This window comes from Vanessa atalanta, chromosome 13, assembly GCF_905147765.1.
Source record: "Vanessa atalanta chromosome 13, ilVanAtal1.2, whole genome shotgun sequence".
NCBI lineage: Eukaryota > Metazoa > Arthropoda > Insecta > Lepidoptera > Nymphalidae > Vanessa > Vanessa atalanta.
Window position 1 is genome coordinate 237,809 of NC_061883.1, and position 26,508 is coordinate 264,316.

A 26,508-nucleotide genomic window follows, 5' to 3' on the forward strand; every position below is an offset into this window, starting at 1 on the left:
TATATATATATATTCCAATGGCAGAAGAAGTTAAGATAAGCTAACTTTAAACTTGCTAATAGCTGTGCTATATATACTACAAAAAGTATTTAATGATTCATCTTTATTGATAATATAACGCTATTCCAGTTAACTAGTTATAACCAGTTTAATTTGATTTGCAAAATTTAACACCTTATAAAACTGCCATGGCTTATTTTAGACCTCAATTAATTATGTCATGTTAATTCAAAGTCAAAGTGTTCACGTATCTTCCATCCTTCTCTAATTGGAATAAGCTATAATTATGGTAATATTTGATAATTTATCACTAACACTGAATTATCACAATAGTCTAAGCACGCATGCTGAAAAAAGATGACTAGTTTTTTCTTAATGTTCGCAGCACGATGTTTCCTCGACACTCAGAATTTGTGTTCTCCTGTCGTTTCCTTCTTATTACTTTTCTTATCGGACTTAAATCCATCCTCTGTAATAAAGTATATAAATATTGAATTTCATTATTATGCAATAAAATCGGTTCTCGCTTTTAATAAATTACTTTTAATATAAGTACTATGTCTGAAATTTTAACTTGTCATATTTATAGTTTTATATTTCCCAGAATTTTGAAGGTTGACTGACACAGAATGCCTTCTGGAAGTCCGCCTTTTGTTCCATTTAATTTGTGGTGGTCAATAAAGTCTTTAAATAAATATGTATTGTTGGTAGGTTACTAGATTTTTTTATTACTAGCTCAATTTGTCTTTATATTTCTCTTACTTTTACGATTGATTTATTTACTGGATATTTACCTAGTGTAGCTTTGGGTTTGGGCTCGTTCCAATCCTGAACTTTTCCAGACATGAAGAGAATAAAGAACAGGTTACTTAAGAAATAAAACGCGACTGATATGAAGAACACTTTCCTCCAGTCCGCTGCGTTTGTCTGTAATATAGAATTAGTAGTTGTTAATGAGGTGACTTGTAACTTTATAGATTATAAAATGATTAAATAAACTGACGTCATTTAATTAGTTGAGTATTTATTTGAACGTAATTATTTAATAGACTGCTATTATAAATATGGTCAAATCAGCCATATTGAACTAGACAGACAAGGTTATAGCAATATCATACTTATCATTTAGCTATAAAAGTGATTTACATGCAAATTTTACAAGAACTTTCTTGTCGATACTTCTCAGTGCATATTCCACATAAAAGAGCTTTACGCTTAACTAATCTTTTAATTTTTATTTAAGAGTACTTCTAATAAACTACGTGTGTATAAAGTTTGTTTTGATTTTAGATTTATCGTGATCACTCTTGCGCTGTTTCCGATTCAATTTGTTTAATGGATTTTACATTTAGCTGGAATCGGCGTTAAATGATAATACCGATATATAAAATTCTCTGAGGTTATTTAATCTATAAAATAATTGCTATAACCTACCTCATCTTGAACAACAGCAGATACACTCAAGGGTGCCATGATAGAGAAGATGTTACCGCAGCCGTTAGTGATGCCCATCAAAGTGCTGGCAAAGTTTGGTGACAAGTCGATATGTGAGATCTAAAAAAAATAATTTCCATATTCAATATGATGCATTTTTTTGTTCTATATAATATTATTATGATATGTGTAATTTACGTTTAGCAGGACGCGTGTTGTGATGAATGTCACATTACACCTAACCATTTAAATAGATATAAATTTAAATACATTCGTTAAATCATATAAAAATAGCAAAAAAATGTAGGTATATTGCAAATAGTCCAACCATTACTGTAAGTAATAACATAATAAGGTCATAATAAATTAAATTTTTGCACATAAATGTCATAATATTAGGAAGTAAGTCCAGATCATATATCCTCATAGGGATATCATTATTGGAGTCTATTATATTAATTTTATAAATATATCTAATGTGCACTTACCAAGAAACCAACGTAATGAGCACCATTGAGTCCAACTGTGACGCAAAGTAATGCCACAGCCAAAGGTATATTACCAGTTGGAATGTATGACAGGCCCAATAGAGATATAGCAGGACCCCAAAACGCTACAACAAAGAAAAACTGTCAATCGAACTGGAATAGACACAGAATTGAAATAGAATATACTAATTCCAAAGACTTTGGTCAATTTATTTTTTATAATATATGGAGGTAGGATAGACTAGAATTTTACCAATAGTATTGAAGATTTTCCTCGTCGTGGCAAGAGTAGCAAGGTTTCTATTTACGAGGAAATCGGCGGTCCAACTGAATATAAAACTGAGGATGTACATCGCGACGTATGGCAGTGCTGATAGATAACCGCTCTGTAAGATAAAAAAAAAACTTAATGACAGTTATCACTGATACTATTTTACACGAACATCATCAGGTTACTGCAAAGTGTAAGATGCATGAAAGAAGTGCAATAATATCCCTCTTTGGGACTACAGGTGGGTTTTTATCCTGCCTCCTAACGGATTGAATCGGAGTGAGCATATATCACATACTCAATTGATAAATGTATTTTTTCGATATTCTAGTGAATCATCGCTAATGCAAATTTGAATTAGAATTGCCGACGCAATTCTTGTAATAATACTCATTTTATATTTTAGAATTAAGATTTAAAAATAAGTTTATTTTGTTACTAATAATACTCACACTCTTTATATCGACTCCTAAAACTTTGTCCATGTATGAGGGCATCTCAGTTAGTAACGTCCAGAAACCAAGACTTTGTCCGCTGTGAGCGAGCAGAATAGACCAGAAAGGTAAAGACGTCCAAATACCTTTCCACGGGACGGGCATTTTCTGAAATTTAGACAATTTTTCCGGTACAAAATTTTAGTCAAGCGATCATTTGTATTTTGATGGATTTTATAACCCTTGAATTATTCAACGTAGTTACCATTTTTTATTTAAGATTTTAAATTATTTATAAAACATTAACAAGAAGTTGTACCTAACAATATTTTATACAATATAATATTGCAGATAATGATGCGTATTATACAAAGTGGGTACACTGTTATTAATCCTAAATAGACAGGTATTTATCTTAAAAATATATTCCAAGTCTCGTAGTTCGTACAATATAAATGGACAATAACACTGAAATATGGGATAGTAATATCACATTAAAATAGAAAACAACAATTAACCTTATGTTTATACTCTTTAATTAGGTAATGGTAATTATTACCTTTTGTTCGTTTGCGTCTGTGGGCCCGGTGTTACATTGGACGTATTTCATTTCTTCCTTTGTGATCCATCTGCTTTCACCGGGATTTGAAGCGCCAAATATGAACCAGAGAATGGACCAGCCCAGACAGGTCACCCCGGCGACATAGAACACCGAAGGCCAGCCCCACTGACTTTCAGATAACACTCCAGCAATCGTCATTTCGATAATCGTACCCAATATTGCACCTGATGACAAAACATAAAATGATTATTAGAAAATATAATTACTTGCGTTTTTGTTGTAAGTATATTAGTAAACAAGTGCATCTTGTTGATGGTTAGTTTTTAATGTTATAAAGGGTTCGTAGAAAAACATAAATCCAAATGAATTATTTACAAATTACATTTTAATACAATATGTAACACAATGAGTTTATCAAACTTCCTAGGAAACCTCAGCTGATGATGTAAGATATTACCTGAATATACGATGGTGCCCATTCGACTTCTTTCTGTGATCGGTGCCCATTGACCTAACAGACCGTGTAGACTTGGGTAAAGCAAACCCTGAAATAATCCCATTGCTATTCTGCACCCGATGACTGCCTTCCAATCTCCCTAAAAAATAAACAAAGTCAATAGGACACTCATTACTTGCCGTAAGCGTGTATATAAAAAATGGATCGTATTTGTTGTAAGAATAGAATAGAAGTCTCCATATATTAATTTTTATCATTGAAATAAGAATATTCGTCAACCTTTTGAAATTTTCAATGAAATAATTTCCATGTAAACCTCTCTGGCTTTTATTCGTGAATCAGTGAACAGCGAGGATGTAGTTCTTGTAGCAGGTAAAGCCTTAAATATAACATTTTACTGATTCAAGATAATAGTATTTTCGGGATTTTTAAAAGTCCTTCAGAAAATCTTATTGCTGTCTTTTACTGTTTTAAGTTAAAGGATTGATTGCGTATAACAAGAAGGGTAGTAATTTAAAAGGGTTGATGGAAAGTCTATTTAACAAATTATACGAATTTGTCTTGATCACTCGCTGCTACGTCTAATGGTATTAAATGTTTTTTTTTCCACGATTAAATTGATTGGAGTTTTAAATGAAGGTTTAAAGAATAAGTCTTCCAATAAACTTTATTCAGGATATAATAAATATCGTAGATGCAATGTTATTACTGAATACTTGGACTAAATAATTTTTTCAATTCAAGGTTTAAAGTCTAGCTATTTTTAATATTACATCTCATTCAGACGCAGTCTATATTATGTTTTAATTATTTATTCAATAAATTGAGCAGATAAGACGAAACGAATGCCTTAAGGCAATGGATAAGACTTATAGTATTCAAGTTCTTAGTTATTTTCGGTATCACATCATCCTCGCCATGATCTATAACCATCGAAGCTAATTGTCAGGGTATAAAAGTTATGCGTTGCCTATTATGTATGATTGCAAATTCAGTATCGATTTTGTGTTGCAATAATACGATTTTACAACAATAGGAGCAGCTGATGATGTTCTGATTTATACTGGGTTTGCGTTAATTCTGTGGGTCATAGAGTTCCAAGTTCAACAGATCTTCACGTTTAATAGTCCGACAATGAGAAGCCAAATGTTAAGTAAATAAATATGTAAAATTGTATTCGTTGCTTTTAATGCTTATAATAACTAATTATTTTTAATGTATAATTTAATTCTTCTTTTAAAATCATACGTGATAAAATTCAAACATCAAGAACTCGTTATTGTCAAAATGGGAATTCCCTAACAAAATTAAGATCAATTAGGGTTTCGTGAGCAACGAAAATAGGAACCGTTGTCTCAAAACAAATAACTGGAAAAGTGCGAATCGAACTCGCCCACTAAGGGTTCTGTACAATTTGCATATGGATTTAATATAATATCATAAAAATAATTATCATAAAAATAGATATCATAAAAATAGATATCTGTTTAAGCTTATGCCAATGAAGCACCTTCATACGATACTCTACATGACACGGTTAACAATATTCTAAATTGGGACCGCCATTCCTGGTAAAAAACCCTGTTTTTTATGATTTAGACGGTATTACTTGCCTAGAGGTACGGTACCTTAAAAATATAAAAATATCCATTTGTTTGGTAATGAACAATATTATTATTTAGTACAGATATAGTTAAGTATTGTACAGTATGACCATGAACTTCAAATAATATTTCGTCGGTTTTTAAGAGTCTAGATATTTTCTCTTCCAAACCGATGACATTTTAATTCAATAGATATTCGTCTTCCATGTTGAATAAAAAAAAATACTATAGTTTTAACATAAATCAGCAAGAAAATTAAACCAAAAAAGACTATATTTTTAAAAGTAAAAAAAGGAAAGTAAACAACTTGTAAATGACCCATGGCTGGGCTTAGATCTCCTCTCCTCTTAAGAAGATGGTTTGGCTAATTCCACCACGCTTCTCTAATGAAGGTTGATTAAGCACATGCAAGTGTCCTCACGATGTTTTCTTCCACCACCGAAATCGATATAATTTATATATTAAATTGAGTGGTCCTTGTCTGGGTTTAAACCTGCAATCCTCGGTTATGTTGCACGCGTTATAACCACTCTACCATCTCTGCTCACGGTATAATCTCGACAGGTGTGATGCTTCATTAATTATTATTTAATCAAAGATTTTGAATTTTTAAAACGTGCACAGTAAACATTCCATAAAGGTGTGTAGTAAAGATACATAAACAAATATTTAAAAGAATGAATCATAATTTGTAATGCGCGATATTAAGCAAATATACACAACCTCTGATCATCCAAACAAATTAAGTCAATATTAGTAGTGTTAATGTTAAGGTCAAGAATTTTTTAAATGCATGTTTAGCAAAAGTCAAGCACTCGTTAGATAGAACACGTAGATCTAAACCGAATGTCGTGGTTTTAAAGCCGGGTAAGTACCGCTGAGTTTTTATAAGTTTAATTTGTTTATTCACAATATATCGTGATCGGTGATTAATAAAAAAAACTTAGGAAGAGGCAATACATGTTGAATATTAAATCGATGTTAATATTGTAAATGTAAATTCTACGCCCACGATCTGAATATTTATGAACGCTAAAATCAAACCATTTTGATGAACTGCATCCTGTATCCCAATTAAAAAAGTAAAATATCTTTTTAAAAGCGAATATTAGGCTAGAATGAATAAAACATTATCAGCCATAATAATATATGTGAAGGTACTTTTCATTATATTGTTTAAAAAACCTCCCTACGTAACCAATATACATAATACCTATAACAGAAGACGCAGCGCATTTTGGACAAGATTTAGGTTTGATCCGCTTTAAAATTAAACGAATCTCGTGACAGGCCTGTAGTCCTGGTTATTGTAATTTAATGTACAAATTGTCCATAATACGTAGTACACTTTGAAACATTACATATTTTAAATAAGATAGATAATAACTAAATAATGTAACGTAGTAAAAAACTCGCAACGGTAGTTGACTTTAGTAGTCTTACTAACCTCGAAACCATAGAAAGTAAAACTTTGTCCCATAATTGTATAATTTATTTAAATTGAAAATTGTTTAGGTTACAGTATCAATATGTACTTTATTCAAGTACGCTCTATATGTTATATACAATTTTAAAACTTCATTTCTCAAGAATACACATAACACTATCACCATAACGTAGATTAATAATTACCACAAGAAATTATTTTCTAAATCGTTGTCCTTTTGATTACAGTATTTTAATCAAGTAGGCCTTTACAGAATTGTATTAGACGTAGCCACCGGTTCGAATTAATTAGTTTTGCCGAGTTATAGAAATCAATCAATTATAGATATCAATTTATTAATTATTATAAGTTATTACTCCCTTCGGGTTGCAGAAGGTTCACCTTAATAGGCAAAGCATCTAATCCTATATTATTAAAACAAAATATTAACGTTTACTTGGTATCATTACTTCTAACGAATCTAGGTAAAAAAAATAAAAAAAAACAGATAGTTTCACAGTTTAGGTTATACCAAGTAAACAGGCAAGAAACTCAGAAGATACATTTTTTTTGCTAATCAAATAAAATAGTTATTTTAACAAAATACAAACAACAATTATATTTATGTATATATCCGCTTGAAACCAACAGTTACTAAGTTCACAACTTACCACATTCGCAGTAAATGGTACGATAAGGTTAAGGAGACCGGTCGCAGCCATGGAAACGAAGATAAGCAGCCTTCCACCGAAACGTCCAGTCAGCATACCAGCTGGTATCTGCAGCATTATGTATCCCCAGAAGAAGGACGAGAGTATCATATCCCTGATACTTTGACTCCAGTCGAAGACCTGGAAATAGACATGTTTTTATGATTATTCCTTATTATAAAAAGTTCTTCTGAGCCGTTGTATTTCGAGTACTACCGAGAAGCGATCGAATTTTTTTTTATTAATTTAAAGATTATCTTAAGTATATATGCATGTACGTGTCTAATTTTGATACATACGAGTGTATATATTTATATTACGATATGCAGTGGGGCAGCACGGTGAAATAAAAGCTTCAAACGTTTTTGTTGACAAAGGAGGTCTTTACAGGAAACTTATTTCGACGATAACGAGATCAATGTTACCAAAAGATTGATTGAAGATACCAATATTGTTGTGCAAAAACCGAAATGAACCACCAAATAACTTACATTTTATTTGAAATTGGTGAAGTTAACGAAACACATTTTTTTTTTTATTTAAACCAAAAATATATAAAAATCTACGTGAATATTAATAAGTAAAGTTTATGTGAATTTATTGATTTTCCCAATATTAATAACACTCGCGAGATTGCCCTTTTCGACTGCTATGGATTAAAGTTCAGCCAATGGTAAAGATATTGATTGTTTCCAAAAAATACAAGAGCGAGTAATATTATGGATACTATTGTTGGCGATTAAAACATCAACCTTTATTTACTCTTCATTTTGCTTTTAAGAATACGTATCATGAAACATATAATTATTACGAATAAATGGATAGATTTATTCAACGGTAATCGTGTTAATTTTGTATCGAAAACATTGAATAATAATGCTAAGGTTTTTTTATGGCATTGGTTGGCGGACGAGCATATGGGCCACCTGATGGTAAGTGGTCACCACCGCCCATAGACAAAGGCGCTGTAAGAAATATTAACCATTCCATACATCACCTATGCGCCACCAACCTTGGGAACTAAGATGTTATGTCCCTTGTACCTGTGATTACACTGGCTCACTCACCCTTCTAACCGGAACACAACAATACAGAGTACTGTTATTTGGCGGTAGAATATCTGATGAGTGGGTGGAACCTACCCAAACAGGCTTGCACAAAGCCCTACCACCAAGTAAATATTACCAAGGTTGCAATAATTCTTTGAATTTTCTTTTATGCGATTCAAATATTCATAATGAAATTGGTATTTATGAATTTGTCACGTTAATTTAATTAATTGTGCTACAATTTATAATTCATAGCATGACCGATGAAATACTGCGACGTGTATACTTTTGGAGTATCGTGGTGGAATAGGCTCCAAACCAAATACCTCCACCCCAAAGGAAACATGCACAGAAATGGAAATATTAACATAATTCTAAATAATTTGTACTCAGATCCAATAACAATAGGGAGATGGTGCACACGGGATATTGTTTCGTTGTTTGAATTTGTATTTACTTGCTGCGTATTTCGTGCGGCCCATATTTTTTTTATAGTATGAAAAAATAATAGTTTAAAAAAAGTAAAAAACACGGTTTTAGCACGCACTGAAAATTACAAAAGCAAACTCTTTCATTTAATATCCATATAATGGGGGTGGATTTCAAACAGCCAGTCCGACATCTAGGAGATATTGGATTTGTAACGACGTTTCTTAGCTAGTCATGTATTGTCATCAGAACTCAGAGCGTGTGCAAAATTACATCCTAATCGAAGACCGGAAAGTGGGTCAAATTAAGATTTCAAGATTTTCTTACATACACAGTTACAAGTGAAGCTAATATAAGCGTGTTAATAAGTACAATAAAGATACCAAATTTATTTGATCCAGTAATTTTACCAAGAAACAAACACGTATTGTTTCAGTTTGTCCCGAAATTGTTGTTATGCAAAGTTTCATTTCACTCGTGTCATTTTATTGGCGATCGCTTATTTTGTTCGGAGAGCGAAAAAATTCAAATATTGTATCAGTTTCGCTGCAATACTTGCTATTCGGTCGCCTTTATTGTCCGGGGCTTGATTCAGATTATTTCGAGCCATTTTTTTTAAAGCAAACGTTCTAAATTTTATTTTTTTTAATTCCATTTGTATTTTACCGTCATATCTGTGCGCTTTTATATTGTAAATTAAGTGAATACTTCAAATTTTTTTTAAATTATAGCTTTAATGTACAATAACAACACACTTATTTAAACATAATTTATTTTTCCACCTTAAGCACGCACGTTTCATCAAGATGTATCATCGTCGCCGAACAAGTGATGAATTCTAAACACGTACTCGTATATAACACACGAAATTTACTTCAATGGGTTGAAGCCTGTATCATTAAACATCCCTTAAACATTAACACTAGGTAATGGCTCGTCTTTTCGGTTTGAAGGGTATTAACCTAAAGTTATTACAAATATAATGGAGATCTTAGATCACACAGTTAACGGGGCATTGAAGTTCTAAAAAGTAGATTTTTCAACTTTCACCTTCGACCTTTCGACCTTTAAACTATTTATAAATATGAAAAAACATATAACATACGCATGATATAAGATAAGCGGGTATAATTGAAACGGCTATAACATGAAATGTATACTCACAGGAAAACCGTATTGATTGGGTTTAGTCATTCCAAGGATGGTCACACTCATGCTAACCCTTGTAGCGTAGGAGATTGTCGTTGCCAAGAAAAGGAGGAACACTACGATGTGACGCATCCCGATAATTCTCTCTGAAACGAAATATATTAATTATAAAAATATATTATTAAATTATTTGTTATCGTAATAAAGTCTAGGCGGTGTTAACTCTAGCTTTTGATTCAGGTTAAACCTATAAATATATGTATATATAATTTAATTACGCGGAACTTGTTGTTAAAGGCATTAGAATTTTACGGGAAAATGGATTTGAAACGAATCAATCTCTTTGTTTTAAAAATAGTACGGAATATACAGCGAATGGATTAGCCGAGATGGCCCAGTGGTTAGAACGCGTGCATCTTAACCGATGATTTCGGGTTCAAACCCAGGCAGGCACCACTGAAATTTCATGTGCTTAATTTGTGTTTATAATTCATCTCGTGCTCGGCGGTGAAGGAAAACATCGTGAGGAAACCTGCATGTGTCTAATTTCAACGAAATTCAGCCACATGTGTATTCCGCCAACCCGCATTGGAGCAGCGTGGTGGAATATGCTCCAAACCTTCTCCTCAAAGGGAGAGGAGGCCTTTATCCCAGCAGTGGGACATTTACGGGCTGCTTATGTTATGTTTATGTTATACAGCGAATTCATAAGACATAAATCTAACATTAACACTGTGGAGTAATTAAGTTGACTCAAAAAATCAATAACATTAACGCCGATAAAAATTCATCAAACATTTTCAATGTACACTTAACGTGCGTCAAATGGATATTGAAAGTCGTAACCAAACCAGTCACGTACCCACGACCCATTACTGACGTATCGGCCACATGCACTACAACGCCCATTCATCTTGTATCTGTTACGAACATTAAACAGCGCTGTTATGACAGGAATTCGCTTATATTATTTGTTTCAGTAATCCTAACATATAATATAAACTCGAAAGTCAGTTTTTGTTGTCATTTACGTCTTTACTCATAGAGGCGTTCATAGAGGTACATCGCCTCTATGAATTTGAAATATTAAATGTCTGTTATTATGAATTTAAAATAAATTACAAAACGGACACCGGTTTACTTAAATTATTCGTTGTTTCCCCGGATTAACGTTCTGCTATGAGTCAAAGTCCAGTTGCTATAATACGTTGATCTAAACCTTAGACTATGGGTCCAAATCAGGGAAAAAAACCAATTAAATTTGCTCTTGTAAACAACGCTGAATCGTTATTAAACAATTATTCTTTAGTGATTTTTAAAGTTAAGTCAGAATGTATTGTTGATTCCGAGTAGAACCGGTCAGTAACTCAATAATTACTCTTTTATCAATCAATACTAATTATCTCAGATAAATAGCAATTAATCATTATCATTACATTGTATAAAACAAAGTCGCTAACCGCTGTTTGTCTGTCCCTGTGTATGCTTAGATCTTTAAAATTGCACAACGGACTTTGATGCGGTTTTTTTAACAGATAAGTGATTTAAGATGAAGGTTTTTTATGGATAATACAAGCACAATTTAGTAGAGAAACAGTGATCATTTTAGAGGTTTTTTTTGCACTTACACTGCAAACGCTGGCTGCTAGATAGATCAAAATAACGTGTGACCGTATTGTACACCTTAAAAAGTTCTACAAAAAAGTCCGTAAGAGATATAATGGCTTAGATTCGAAGCGATTTTAAGCAATACAGCATAATCTTTATAAAATTAAGTATCTTTAATTCATCATTCATTGTGCATTTAATAAAGATCAATATTACCCTTACCCTTTAAGGCATGTAATTTAAATGAACATTTTCGATTCGAACGCAGGGACATAGCGGTCTGTATAGTCTAATTTCCCAAAAGCTGTGAACTTTGTATATAAAGACATACTGTAATATATATAGTATTAGCATTGCACCTATGCGAAGCCGGGAAGATATTATTTTTTAGTTATATTTTTACTTTTAAGCCAGGTTGAGTAGTGGCAAAAATTAGCTATTATTTACTATATAGCTATTATTAGGTAAGGCTTTTTGCAACACATCAACAATTTTTATAACATCTGTATACCGTCTACTCAAAAAATATTCCAACACCAAACATAGTAATAAATAAATGAGTATTGCTGTGTTCCAGTTTGAAGAGTGAGTGAGCCAGTGTTGTCCCAAAAGTTTCTTAAAGTACCAATGTTAATGGTACTGCCCACCTGCCCCCTACTGTACCAATAACAGTAATGAACAAGTGTGTACATTGTACGTGTAATGTCAACTCCAGTTCTCAGTTATAAAACGAAATGAGATGTTAAACGTTAATGACTACATGAACCGAGCGAGGCGAAATTGTCTGTCGTATGTAACATATCTAACACATTTTTATAACGAAGTGTTCTTATCTACTTAAACGTCCTTGTGCTCGATGAATATGTACCACATCTGTGGCCATAATTCACATTCAATTTCTAAAACTATTCAAAAGAACAAAATACATTTGTGAAGCACTTTGTCAAATTTACAGGCTGTTGCTAAGATAAGTACATAATTATTTATTCATAGTTTAACCAAGAAGTATAGACGGTATATGTAATAGTCTTCTCAAGATAATAATAGTATATACGGTCTTTCATTAAGAAAAGTAAAGAAATATAACGTGAGATCACTTTTAATTTATTTTTTTGCACGCTGACAGTATAAAAGCGATCATTCAATTCGAGTAATTTTAATACTTGTGATTTTTTTCTACTGTAATTAGATATAAAGAAATTGTTACATAATTGCAGATGTACGCGTTTCCATATAATGAAAACTTCTCACGAACTAAACAATGCGGATAAACTTTATATAACATAAAATTACAATTATTCGAACAAAAACAATGTAATGATGATTCCGTTTCAATTAATCATGACGTACGTTATTCTGTAAGAAACTCAATTCTAAATACAATCGTGAAACGTCAGAATATGATATGACATTTTGGGAAATCTTTATAACATTTAAAAGCACAGTGTACATTTCAGGAATAAAATAAGAAGTTAGGTGAAGTTTTGTAATACAGATTCACCCTGACTGAACACAGAGAATCAAACAAACTTGGAGATACACAAGAGATATATACTGAGCACAAGTATGCACGCTATACACACACACATATGCACTAGACTTTCACTCTCATAATCCGATAGGATCGAGTCGATAAAGCGAAGTACCAACAGTGTTATGTGCTTTCCAAGGATATAAACATTGTCATCCTACTAACTTACTAACTCCAATCAGTCACTAAGAATATTCAGTCGGATAAACCCAAGAACTCACTAACAGTCCGATAAAGTATCAAAGTATAACCCTCATGAAAAGATCCGTACCTAATATGTTATATCTCTTGTGCCTGTACACTGACTCACTCACTCTTCAAACCGGAACACAACAATACTCAGTATCGCTGTTTGGCGGAAGAATATCTGATATATAGGTACCTATTCAGACGGGCATGCCCAAAGCCCTACCACCGAGTATATATTTACATATGGTATATAATATATTGTATTTAAATGGTATGGTATGGTACATACTTGTATTTAAATAAAGTTCAATAAATAAACAATCACACTGTTTTGGCGTTTGTTGTCAAAACATGGTGTTCCTAATATTTCAAACAGTGACAATAAAGAGAAATTGGTTGACCTTCAAGACTCTTAAAACTCAATAAATGTAATAAATAAAAACAATAATTAATTTATTATAAAATAAGAGCCGAGACGGTATCTCGGTAGACGGTAGATAGGATATGTAGAATCATAAAATAGGACCATGGATTCAAATCTGGGCCACAATTGTTGGTAGCGTTTGCAATCACCTAAAGGAGAACCGTAATGGGTTAAACCTTTTAAAAGAGAGGGCCTATTCTTAGTAAGATATTTTAGAGTTAAGGAATTATCTTTACCGTCAAAATTACTCTTCGGTTGATGTTTTCCTTTCAGTGTGTCATCCTCTTGAACTTTAATATTGTCATGTTTATGCCTATGTTTCGTTGTATACACCATATTTAAACTTTTAAAGACGAACAACGTGTCACGCAAACGAGTACCAAAATAATTACTGACTGAAATTGATAACAAAATTAACATTGCTATCTACAACATATTTTAATCCGTATCAATATACTATACTATCAATTGAATAGCGTCTGTATATTGTGAATTCATCAAAAAAATTAAGAGTGCAAATTCTAGTTTTAGAGTGAAATTTCTTTGAGTGCGCCGTTCTGTAACTTTTAAATATGAGGTTTCTGACGCATATATTTATCGTTGAAAAATAAACCGACTTTTATCTTAATGGTAATTGGTTAATGGCAACCGATGACGTAACTAACGACCAATCGGCGTTCAAAATTTAGTTAAATAGTGCAGCATTTCAGAAAATTTATGTTAGTTTTGTTAGTTTGTAGTCTTTCTGATTTACTTTTGGTCGTTTCAGATTTGCCGTTGACTCAGGTTATAAGAATGTGAGAACGGAGTACACGTATGTCCAGCACAATTATATGTCCAGCACAGTCAGCTAGTCTTCCTTAAGATTATTCCCTTGGCCGGAATCAGTCAGGACAGCACCATCATCGTCATCAGTTTACCGTTTGATTATATTTCAAGATATTAAAATTTTAACGTGAAAATTACACAGTTGAATATATATTTTTTGTAATAGTACTGATACAGGAAAGCGGTACAATAAAACATGTTTATCAAAAGATGACGTCACACAGAACATTGCAATATAATAAAGATTAGAACGATAAGAATCTGAATATATTATTTGGTAGTCAGTTTATCAGCATATACATTTCGCGGAAATTAAGCGATAGTGATAACATTTCGTTATCCCACTGCTGGGAATAATGGGACTGCACTACCAAGCTAATCGAATCCGGTTTAGGTGTAAATACGGTAGAATTTCAACTTATACCAACAACAACATAAACGGCCTGTAAATTTCCCACAGCTGGGCTAAGGCCTCCTCTCCCTTTGAGGAGAAGGTTAGGATCATATTCCACCACGCTGCTCGAATATTGGTTGATGGATTCAGACGTGGCACAATTTCGTTGAAATTAGACACATGCAGGTTTCCTCACGATGTTTTCCTTCAACGCCAAGCACGAGATGAATTATAAACACAAATTAAGCACGTAAAAATTCAGTGGTGCTTGCTTGGGTTTGAACCCGCAATCATTGGTTAGGATGTACGTGTTCCAACCACTAGGCCATCCCGGCTCTTCTTATACTTACTTATACTTACGTGTAGGTTTTATTCGAGATATTTTTTATCACCACCAATAATAAAATGTTTTTAATATAAACACAAATGAGGCACATGGAAAAAACAGTGGTTGCAGATACTCACTCATCTTGTACATTCAAGGCGATCGACTATTTTAGTTCAGAAAGATTTTATGAATTTAAGTATTTGTAAGCATTATAATCAATTTTAGAAAACTAATAAAAAAAAGGTCACAGAACAAATTATTGACATCACTTGCGTAGTTTTACTTACCTAAAAAATTATGACAACATTGTTGTAGACTATTACATATTGAATTACAACAATTACCTTATTTGAATTTAGTGTTTATATATTTATAATAAAAAACATAATTTTATTACATACGAGTAAAATAAAGAACACACTAATTAGAGGCATATAACATTATGTTTATGTCATTAAATATATAAAAATGTTTTAGGAAAACTCTCTTGGAACTTGTCCAATAGCTTTATAGTATATGAGATTTATTACCTCTTAATTATATTTAATGAATTACTAATAGAATTACGAAGTAACTTGACTTCGTTTGATGAATCTAACAGCTACGAAACATCAAATACTCTTAAATTATCAAATAGGTTATTTATACGATATCCTGTAGTATATTTTAACTTAACGATATATATAAACTTAACAGAGTAAGTTCAGTTTTGAATTTCACCATGGTTTTGTTAATTGGTGCAGTACCCAGCATTGGGGTCAGTTACCTTTCATAATATATAAAAAAAAAAAACAGTAACGTTTTAGTAGAATATAACAAAGCTAATAATTTAAATAATATATATCACTCAAAGTCGGATGCAAGTGTGCAATTAAAAATAATTAATTTATGTAAAATTAAGTTGAATATATTCGATATGTTTTTGGGAGACGACAGGAAGTCTTAGCCAGAAAGGCTAAGATAGTCACATGCTTCAATCGATATTGATGGAGACACACGTAAGCCATTCCTAATATCGTTAATGTGTTCGCTAACATGGAATCTAAGTGATCAACTCCATTGTTTTTGTTATTATTATTAGACATTCAATATCACAACGCAGACATTTTTACAATCATTTAGGCACTGCATTCAAATTTATTAATTAGGTTAATTAATATAAGTAAAATATTGTTGCATATCGATAGTCTACTATCAATACACTATACAGTATCGACAGTCTATCGATAGTATTGTCACGTGTCAATAATATCGATAGTATCGATAGTATTGTTTTCGAGGTCCCCTATCGATGGTCAAGCTATCGGTATCTCTGCAACGCTGAAGTAAAAGATATTCGCAAATAATATTTAAGTTTTGTTAGAATTAAGAGCAATTATTATATTATTTGATGGTAAACCGTGGTACAAAATCGGAATGGATATATAACACACACATATTAGGAGTGAGTGTGTGGTTTGAAGTGTGGAGAAAATGGAGCAGCTGTATAATCTATATGACTACATATTATACAGGCTGCTTGATTACTCAATCAACGCATCTAAACTTACTGATGATATAATTAATAACCGAGATCTTCTGTTAAGATTGAAGTAATCTCTCCAACGAGCGAGTTTATTTTTACAAATGTACGTCGGTCCTTGATTCTATTGATGTTGAAAATGAATTTATATTTCTTTGCTCTTCAATTGTTCGTTATCGTAAACGATATCTGCTCATCTAATACTCTGAACATTATAAACGATGCAATAACACTTGATTTTATCGAGATCGGCTTAATAGCAATTAACAAAACAAATAGCTCATATAATTTCACAAGATTGTAATCTTATGTTTTGTAAAGCTAATGCTAACCCGAAACCGAAAAAATGATATCGCGCTTGATTTCGACGCGAGAAACGCTAGTGAAGAGTTAGTTCCTAGAAATTCGGATATTCACTGATTATTCGTGATTGTTGTAAAGATTTAAGGAGTATAATTATGTTTGCGTATCGATACCAAACATTGTTTGTTTACCAGTCAACGTATGTCTTTCGTATTTTTCGAAACAAAACGGGACCGCGCAACATGAATACCACATACAATGTTGACAATGTCGCACTAAAAATACTTTTCCAACGAAAGTGATAGGATCTCATTTGCTAGTGGCGCCAATTGGTTCGACTAGAAACGATAACTCTTATTGTCAACAACAGACATCGAATAATTTCGGAAGTTATGCCAATGTCTTTTTGACATCATTCTCTATCGTCGTATCACAAACTTTAATATTTATAGTACTCGCTAATTTAAATTGTTCATTATTTTAATTTCCTGTTTGATTCTTTCGTCAAACTATCATTAATATTTCGTGACGGAAGGTCAATTGGTTCTAGCGTTCAATTGATATACACTTACAATTTATATTCAATTAAAATATTTTAAAATATTCTAGTCACTGAATTCGACCCTGACGCTTCGTATTAGAGCACTCGCAGCTTCGCATGCTGTCCGACGGGACATTGCTTTTTAATTTGTCCAGTCTATAAGTTGATAGTAAACGACCATAGTTCCTTAACTTCCGATTTTAGTGATATATAACCCAAGGTACTTGCGAGTGTGATTATTGTAATACCATGAATGTGTAGATATATTTTTAACCGATTGCCTAAGAGATGTTTAATATATAGATAAAAAATAAAACGAATTTCAAAATTAAGAGAAAATGCTCTAACAGTAAAAAATTATCATATTTATGTACTGCAAATCTTTATGAAATGAATAATATATGTTGATTTAAAACTGCATGGATCACGACTCTATTTCTCAAAATGAAACCTCAGAGGAATCGTAACAGGGAAATTTACAACGATTACTATGTGTTGTGTACACGATTCTAATTCAAATGATATCGATATCGGTTTTAGTTTGATTGCGATAAAGTGAAATTTTATTGTAGATTTGGTATCCGGCTACTCTTACTATAATCCATACAGTGTTAGTAAAAAACTTCATAATTTTAAGAAAGTAATATCATCAAATAAGGAGGAGAGACTAGTGTTTTTGAGCTAAGTAATAATTATGTCAAAATTGTTTTAAGTCAAGGAGGCTATCGTAGTAAATTCATAGATAAAGAGGTAAGGACAATTCTTTATTTTAGTATGTCTGCTGGATATACAGAGTATGCCTTTAAAATAAATATTATTAGTTGTAAAATGACTGTAGGAAAAAATATTACATCTTATTATTTTTTACGATTTTTAAACACTAGGTAGCAAATCATCCATATATCTATGTGATTATAATTTTTGTATCGCAATGTGCATATTAAATATGGGGAAGACTTCAACGCGCTCCTGAATTAAATCACTGCAAAATTTCTATCACGTGATACATAACGTAATAATTTATTCTTACACACACAGAAAGACACAAAAACATACCGGTGGTAGTTTTACGTTTAATAGAGTTAAAATGACGAATTAAAAGTGCTTGTAAAAACCAAGCCTAGTTGAATAAAGTACATTTTGATTTTGTTAGACCCACGAGAAAAATATCATATATTGAAAAGACGAAAAGTTATTTTTGTAGACCAGGGCTTGTTTTTAGAAAATAGATAGGAGGACAGGTATCAATGGTAAATATTTCTGATGACGTCATATAGACAATTGTCACCAGTCAGTATCAGGAATTCCATTTGCTAGTCCGCTGTAGTCAATTATAAAAAAAAAAAAAAACATACGTATTATCGTAGTTTTACAGACGGTTCTTATATAAAGTGTCTATATGTATTTATTATATAAAAAAATCACCAGACTGCATTGATATATAATTGTTACGAGCATGCCGTGTACACATGCTTAGGAATGTAATCTACCTGAAAATTGTGTAAGTCTGTATTTTTAATGTATGTTCTGATTGTATTCTGTTTGTGTACACATGAATAAATAAATAAATAAATATTCTGTAGTGCAAAAGTGTGTCTGAACTATTTGCAAAACTAACACATTTTATAGAGCAATGTTGCACTAATGATCTTATGCTCACTACCGAGTCAAGATAGATAATGTACTTGTAACTACGTATATATTTTTATTCTGACGTCTACAGGCGTGCACCTCTTGAACTTGTTAATCACCGCTTCACCTAATCTCGTAGTTAACAGAAACTGACCATAACCTATTTTGATATAACAGAGCAATGTATGCAATCAGAGCGATCGAGTGATCTAATCTGGATAAAAACACTCGAGATAGATTCTGTTCCTTATCTAATCTATATTTTACCGTTTAAGTGGTATGTTTGTCATTGTTAATATATGGCGCTAATCTTAGCGCTGAATAATTAAAATCCAGAAAAAATATCACTAGAACTAATATATATGCCGGTTCGAAATAGCTCAGATCTGAGCAGATGCCAGTCCGGAAAGCTGGGACCTGAGAGGAATCGGCGATCGAAACACAATACGATTATATTAGACAAGCAAAACTCAGCAGGCGTTGCTCTGTCTGTGTATACTAATTGAAAAATTACCTCCGTGTGCCTAAATTCATTCATGAAGCGAGGTCGAAGCCTAATAATCTTAAATAGCCTAATAATACCAACATTTATTTTTATATATTAATAATTGTAGCTCTGTTCTGCTCTCTGGCAACCAAGAGACGGCAAAAAAAGTGGAGGTCGTCAAGTTAGGAGATGGGAAGATGATTTGAAACAGATAGCGGGACCATTCTGGATGAGAATAGCAAAGGATAGGTCACATTGGAATGAATTGGAAGAGGCCTATGCCAAAAGGCACAAACTTAGGGACCTCTTCTAACCCCATACTTAGGAAGAAAAGGCTATTATTATTATTATAGTTGTAGCCCGTATCCTCCCCTGGAAATAAAGATTGTTTTATACCTAATTTAATAAACTTCAGTTCAGTGGTTTGGCTGTGAAAGAGCAACAGCACAAACAGACATTATAGATAGTCTAACTTGAGATTGAATGTTTCAAGAAATATATATACACAGACAAACCTGTCATATGTCTTTAGTATTAGATGATTTCCAATTTAATCGCTAAGCAGTTACGTTGACACGGCGACCGTGACACTGTCAAGGTTGGTCCGCACAATGCTGTGTTCATCCGAACAGAAATAAAACATCGTTACTACCGCGCTATAATCACGCAACATATTATTTTTATAAAACCTATTAATATATATTAATTGTAAAAAAATAATTGTTATTTATCAATTAAAAAAAAACATAATTTTTACATCAAATAAAAAAAAATTGAATTGAATTTCTCGTGTAGCATAAAAATTAACAATAATATTCAACAATAATAAACAATACAATAGATAAAAACTGCATGCACTCCATTACAGAAGTAACAAGTAGTATGACATTAATAGGCAATAAAATTGCATGCAATGTCAGCTTTGACATTAATAGTGATCTCCTACTTCAACCTCGGGTGTAGTGAGATTTAACTTACAGAGATAGTGCAAGTACGTATTATATATATGTTACTGTAAAAGCTCGTACTACGGTAAATATTAAGATTTTTCAGTAAGATTTACCGATTATGAATGGTAAATGTCCATAAAACTTTGAGATTCGAACTTTTACCATCATTCACTTGGTAGACCTTAGGATTTACATGTTAGGTTAGATTGGAATGGTAAAAGTCCGAAAAAATAGTCCCTTTATAATAAATACTTACATTTACCAACTCATGTCGAAAAATCTTAGGTTTTACTGGAAAATCAAAGTCAAAGTCAAGTCAAAGTCAAAGTCAAATTGACTTTGACTTTGATTTTGACATGTCGAAAAATTTTAGGTTTTACTGGAAAATCTTAAGATTTACCTTAGTTCGAGCTTTTACAGTATCATATATACACTGTTTATCTTGTGGAAATATACTTGGTCATCACCGCCCTTATATCCCGCAGGATCAGCCAACTCATGTGCTTACAACATTAATAAACAGAATGTTCAAAAGGAATAAACTAGTGGAACGAAGTTCATTAACGCGTCTTACATTAGAGTGCACGAAGGATTCGTCGAGGAGCAGCCGTTTACCTTTCCTTTATTGTCTTTTTTTATTTTACATTTAGACTTTACATAAATTTATTAAAAAAAAAAATTTATTCACACAAGATTTGTAATAAAAAATATTTCTTGTCATTGTGTTATTTTTAAACGTTCTTTATTTATTTCAGCGTGTCTCTCATTTAATATATAATATTAAAATGCACGCTTAACGCTTGTTGATTTCCAGGCAGGATATATAACATACACATATAATTGTATTTAACTAACATGACTGTATTTTTAGATGTCGAAAAAGAATAAAGTAAAGTAAGTCGGTAGAATCTACATTTCGAACCGGTGGTAGTTTTACTTAATATAGTTTGTTAAATGACCATTCGAAAGCGTACTTGAATAAAGTATATTTTGATTTTGATTTCGAGTCCGTCCCGGGAGTCCCGAGGCACGTATCTTTTTATTTTTTATTTAAGTATTGCACCTCATTTTTTAAACATTTACACATTACATTTACAGCCTGATTTCATATAATTCATCTCACAGATTTGTTAAGGATTTTAGTGTTTTTTTTTTTAAAGAAAATAATGACATGAAAACCTAAAAGATATTTTCATATTCTATATCAGATAAGTTTTATTATTTATGTTGACCTGATTTGTTGATTGATCGATTGATTCATCTGTAAAAAACTGTTTCGACATCACTGAAAGTGTTCAAGGTCACACGATTACAAATACTTTATAATAAAAATAACATAGACCATGTCGTAATTAAATAATGACAATTTAAATTTACAACGTTTTTAAATAGAGTTCATTTAATAGCTAATATACGATTTTAAGCGAACCTAAAAAGCATAACATCTTGTCCCAATAACATTCCTTCGATTTTTGAAGTCGGTTAACAAATAAATTCAAAAAGGTCCGCAAGGATAGATGAATCCGTAAAATCATTTTCGATACATCAAAATATACAAATACACGAAAAATGCTCAATGGAAATCATCTATTCCTAAATAAATTCGAGAGTGAGTTCTTGAATGGGCTCAAATCGTGCATATCGAATGCATTGTGTTTTATCACAATGAGATCTAACCACCTGTGTTGTCGATTGTTTGCTCCACGAGGTTCAGCGGCTTTCGTTATGAATTGAACGGAAATACGCACGTTGTAAATAAGTACATCATTTATTATGTAAACTGCTCGCTATATCTGTGAATAGGAGATAATATTTGAGTATTTTATCATCTTTAAAAATTCAGTGACCGGTTAACTTGTAATCCCAAGTTAAAATTCCACTAACCATCGGCCAACACGGCTCAAAAATTACGACAATTTTTATGCATCATTAAATTCGATGTTGTGATCTTGACTCGCGGGACTTTCAGACTCATTTTAATAATAAGTTAGTCTTTTAGTATATAAACGAAACTCAATAGCCAATCCATATCTAAAACTGTGTCACGAAGATACAATCTAAAATTATTTTAAAAAGGTTTGTGGTCGAGAGTGTTTGAAGGACAGTTTTAAAGTATTTGTTTTAAATAATAGTAATATGATAGTTTGGTTAGATATTTAGGCTGATAGCAGAGCTTATGTATGTTTGTAAAACATATTAGTGATCGAACATCCTGAGAAGGACCCGCGAAAGCAAACTCGCAGGATCGTTTTTTATTTATTTTTTAAAAAAATATATTGTTGATGTAATTTTTCATAATTCTATTCCCCTGGACGCGAACGTTTCATTCCCAAGGCGTGTTATCATTTAAAAAGTTAATCGTTTTATAATCTCATTTAACGGAAAAATGTTTATTAAGGTTTTTTTTTTGTAATTTTGAACGTACGAGTAAAATCATCATCAGATGTTTACTTTGATATTCTGGTCAATTATTCCTGGTAGAATCTATAATTTAAGCCAGATTATTTATTTTTTTATTATAAATTGATATTCTTGTAAGAATACATTGTAGAATGTTCGATTTTAAAGTTGGCCAATTAAATTCAATGGATAAATAATACCATCTTATACTTCGTGTTGTTTGTGGACTAGACTGACTATTTACCATTAGATGGTAATTTGATCTTTAGATAATACATTAGCTCGTCTTAAAAGTAAAAAAATGCCAACGCAAAAAATTTAAAAACTAGGTTTCCATATAAGCGTGGTTCCTTTTTACTTTGCGGTTGCTATTGATAGACGCAGTTTTTGTTGTCGAACCTAATTGCCATTGTTGTTTAAGTTTTTGCGTTATTGATTGATGCTCGTATTGTGTTTTATTGTTTTGACTCTGTTTAAAGAGTACTTAATGTATTAAACGTGCGGTCTTTATACGACAGTTTTTATTGTATTTTTTTTAATGAAGTCTATTATATTTTGTAACGTTAGGCTTAATTCACACTGTGTGCCGTTTTGTAGTATATGTTTTTTTCCGGAAATAGCGTATTTATATGTACATGCGAGTTCACAGTATGCAGGTACCAGGTCTAGAAAAACGTATCAGCCCACAGTACACAGGTTACAGGATCCACATAACCTCCAAAAGCTTAGCACTGGATCCTATGGATCGTTTTTATCAGATCTGCACCTTCTTTGTGATTAAGTTTGGACTACGAGGTATTATTTATTTCAAATTTATCTGTAGATATAGCAATTTAAAAGTGATTCAGATAAAATTATCTTTAAATATTTATTTTCTTATAATCTATTACAAATATCACTTATAGATAAATAATATAAATATATCTACATGCATATTATGTACGTACAAAGAAATATCTAAGACGGAGTGAGTTGGTGGTCTTACATTTCTCGCGATAATTTTCGGGACTGGCGAGCGTCAGATGAATTTTGAAACATCGTGAGGAAACATGCATGTGTCCTATTTCAATGAAACCTGTCACATGTCACATCAAACCGCCTTGGAGTAGCGTGGTGAAATTAGCTCTGAACTTTCTTTTCATCGAAAGAACAGGCCTTAGCCCATCAGTGGAAAATTTACAACCTGTTCATTTAATTTTTTCATTATATATTTTTTTTAATCAGATGTAGATACAGATACGTAACGTCTTTTAATTGTACCTAATAATTTTCATTTGATTATCTACAATAAACAGAGAAAAGTTTATCGATCTAATTTGTCAGTAAGACAGTAAAAATTGCATTTTGTTAACTAAATAACAAATATTTCGTAAGTAATCGATCGCAAGACGCCAATTTTAGTTTTCATCATCGACGTAATTAAAATTGGAGATTAATTGAAGTTTTTCATACAGATTCATTTAAATTATAATCAGATACCAAAATATATATAAAAGGTCTTTCTATTAATCTATTCCATAGTGATATGGCAGTGAGGGTTCAGAGAGGTAATAGTGTCAGGTCAGTAGTTAGGTCATTCAGTCAGTTAGGTACAATGAAGGTCTATTTTTTGGATGATATGTATACCGGTCTAGTTTTTTTTCTATTGCAAAATTTAATATTTAGAGATTACCAATTAAATATTTTATGCATTTTAATTAATGCATATTTAATTTGCTTCTTGTACATATTTATAACTTTTATTTACATAAAAAAATATTTATATTATGACCTTAATTATGTACAAATATAATTTAAAAGTAATTACTCTACAAATCATGACCACGTGAAACTGTAGCTTATGAGGTTTGTTTTGTTTACGAAGTAGTTACAAATGGGCCACATAGATACTGACGCTATAAGAAAAATAAACCATTCCTTAGATAGCAACCAACCTTGGTAGCTAAGACATTATGTCCCTTGTGCATGTAGTTACACTGGCTCACTCGAGTACACCTAATGGTGGCTTAAATTCACTTTACCTTCGTTTTATCGTCTCTTTATCGAAATAGCAGTCTTGTTATCAGTGGGAAAAATAATTAAAACCGAATTGGATTTTAATTCTGTCACGTTCCAAAACAATTATTGCATTGCTAAATAATTGAAAAGGTTTTTTTTTTTTGGTATTCATTTTTATAAATAATGTACGCAACATTCAGAATGTCAGGAAATTAACGAAAAAATGTCAACATTGAAATAATTACTTTTTACGTCTAAATAAATATATAATTTTATTTAGTATTCGTTTTTAAATAAAAAATAAAATAGAATGTGTTCGAATTTTGAATTCTAGTTAATTTTACACAGAACTAAAAAAAATATTTTCAATAAAACATTGAACAGCCACTTCCTTGAGAATAGTTAGAGTGGACTTAATTAAAATGAAATATTCGTCGTTTTAACACTGTACAGGATTAAAGGCCAACCAATGCTTTCGTTCGCTTATAATTTCATTCTGAGGTTAAATAGTGTGCTAGGTAAGTTTTGAACACGCGAACGAGAATGCTTGCAGCATTTCTTGTGTGATCAAACGAATAGCTTTGCTTTACCATAACAATGGATTTTTCAAACACCTATAAACCTACAATATGAATATTATACATTTAAAATGATTTATACAATACATGAATATTGGTCGTGATTAATATTGACGATTCAAAAACGCTTCATTGTAAAGTTTACTTGAATTAAATACATTTTATTTGATTTGACAACGGGCGGACTTAAGGCTAATTAGGCATCCCTTACGGTCAACCCGATCTGAGAGAGATTAAAATCGTAATCTAGGTAGGTTACTTGCATAAAATTACACACAAATAATATAATTACGCTTATAATTTGTCTTAAAAGAGTATCTTGATTTTATTATTTTAGTTTAAAATAAATAATAAATAAATATTGGACAACATCACATACATTACTCTGATCCCAATGTAAGTAGCTAAAGCACTTGTGTTATGGAAAAAACACGAAAAATTATGTTTAAATTCGTTTTTTTTTAACGGTTGTTCAGTTAACTGCACGTAGTAAGTCCGGAAGTACACACGACAAATAAGTTTGTGGTATGACCTATAATATTAGCTACGTCTATTTCTAACATTAAATAGATATTTGCGGTAGTTCACACAGACTCACCAGGCTTAGGCGCCGATATCTCCTGTTCGATGACACCCATTTTTAACACTGTATTAAAGTGTTCTTTTTAATTATAATTAAATTATAATATATTAAAAATCACAGTCCACACGCTTTGAAGTCGTTCGTTCGTTTGGTGCGATAGTAGTACGCGCAAGGGCAGCGCCTTGGTAGTACAGGAAGC

The 26,508-nt window shown here is 31.8% G+C and overlaps 1 protein-coding gene across 1 annotated transcript; it reads right to left on the reverse strand.

Moving 5' to 3' along the window:
* Nucleotides 1-26,508, reverse strand: LOC125068071 (putative inorganic phosphate cotransporter). Its single transcript, XM_047677062.1, has 11 exons — nt 26,325-26,508; nt 10,029-10,159; nt 7,348-7,527; nt 3,647-3,785; nt 3,187-3,413; nt 2,646-2,795; nt 2,176-2,308; nt 1,923-2,047; nt 1,435-1,554; nt 795-927; nt 1-469 (listed from the first exon to the last, which is right to left on the reverse strand). Exons 1-11 carry the CDS (start codon nt 26,362-26,364, stop codon nt 405-407), a joined length of 1,443 nt encoding a protein of 480 aa, XP_047533018.1. The 5' UTR covers nt 26,365-26,508; the 3' UTR covers nt 1-404.

Excerpts from the sequence above, each read along its gene's own strand:
- LOC125068071 (XM_047677062.1), bottom strand. The coding sequence starts at position 26,364 with ATGGGTGTCATCGAACAGGAGATATCGGCGCCTAAGCCTG. Across the intron at positions 3,786-7,347 it reads TACCATTTACTGCGAATGTG|GGAGATTGGAAGGCAGTCAT; the intron begins GTAAGTTGTGAA and ends TTTATTTTTTAG. Across the intron at positions 2,048-2,175 it reads GAAAATCTTCAATACTATTG|CGTTTTGGGGTCCTGCTATA; the intron begins GTAAAATTCTAG and ends TCTTTGTTGTAG.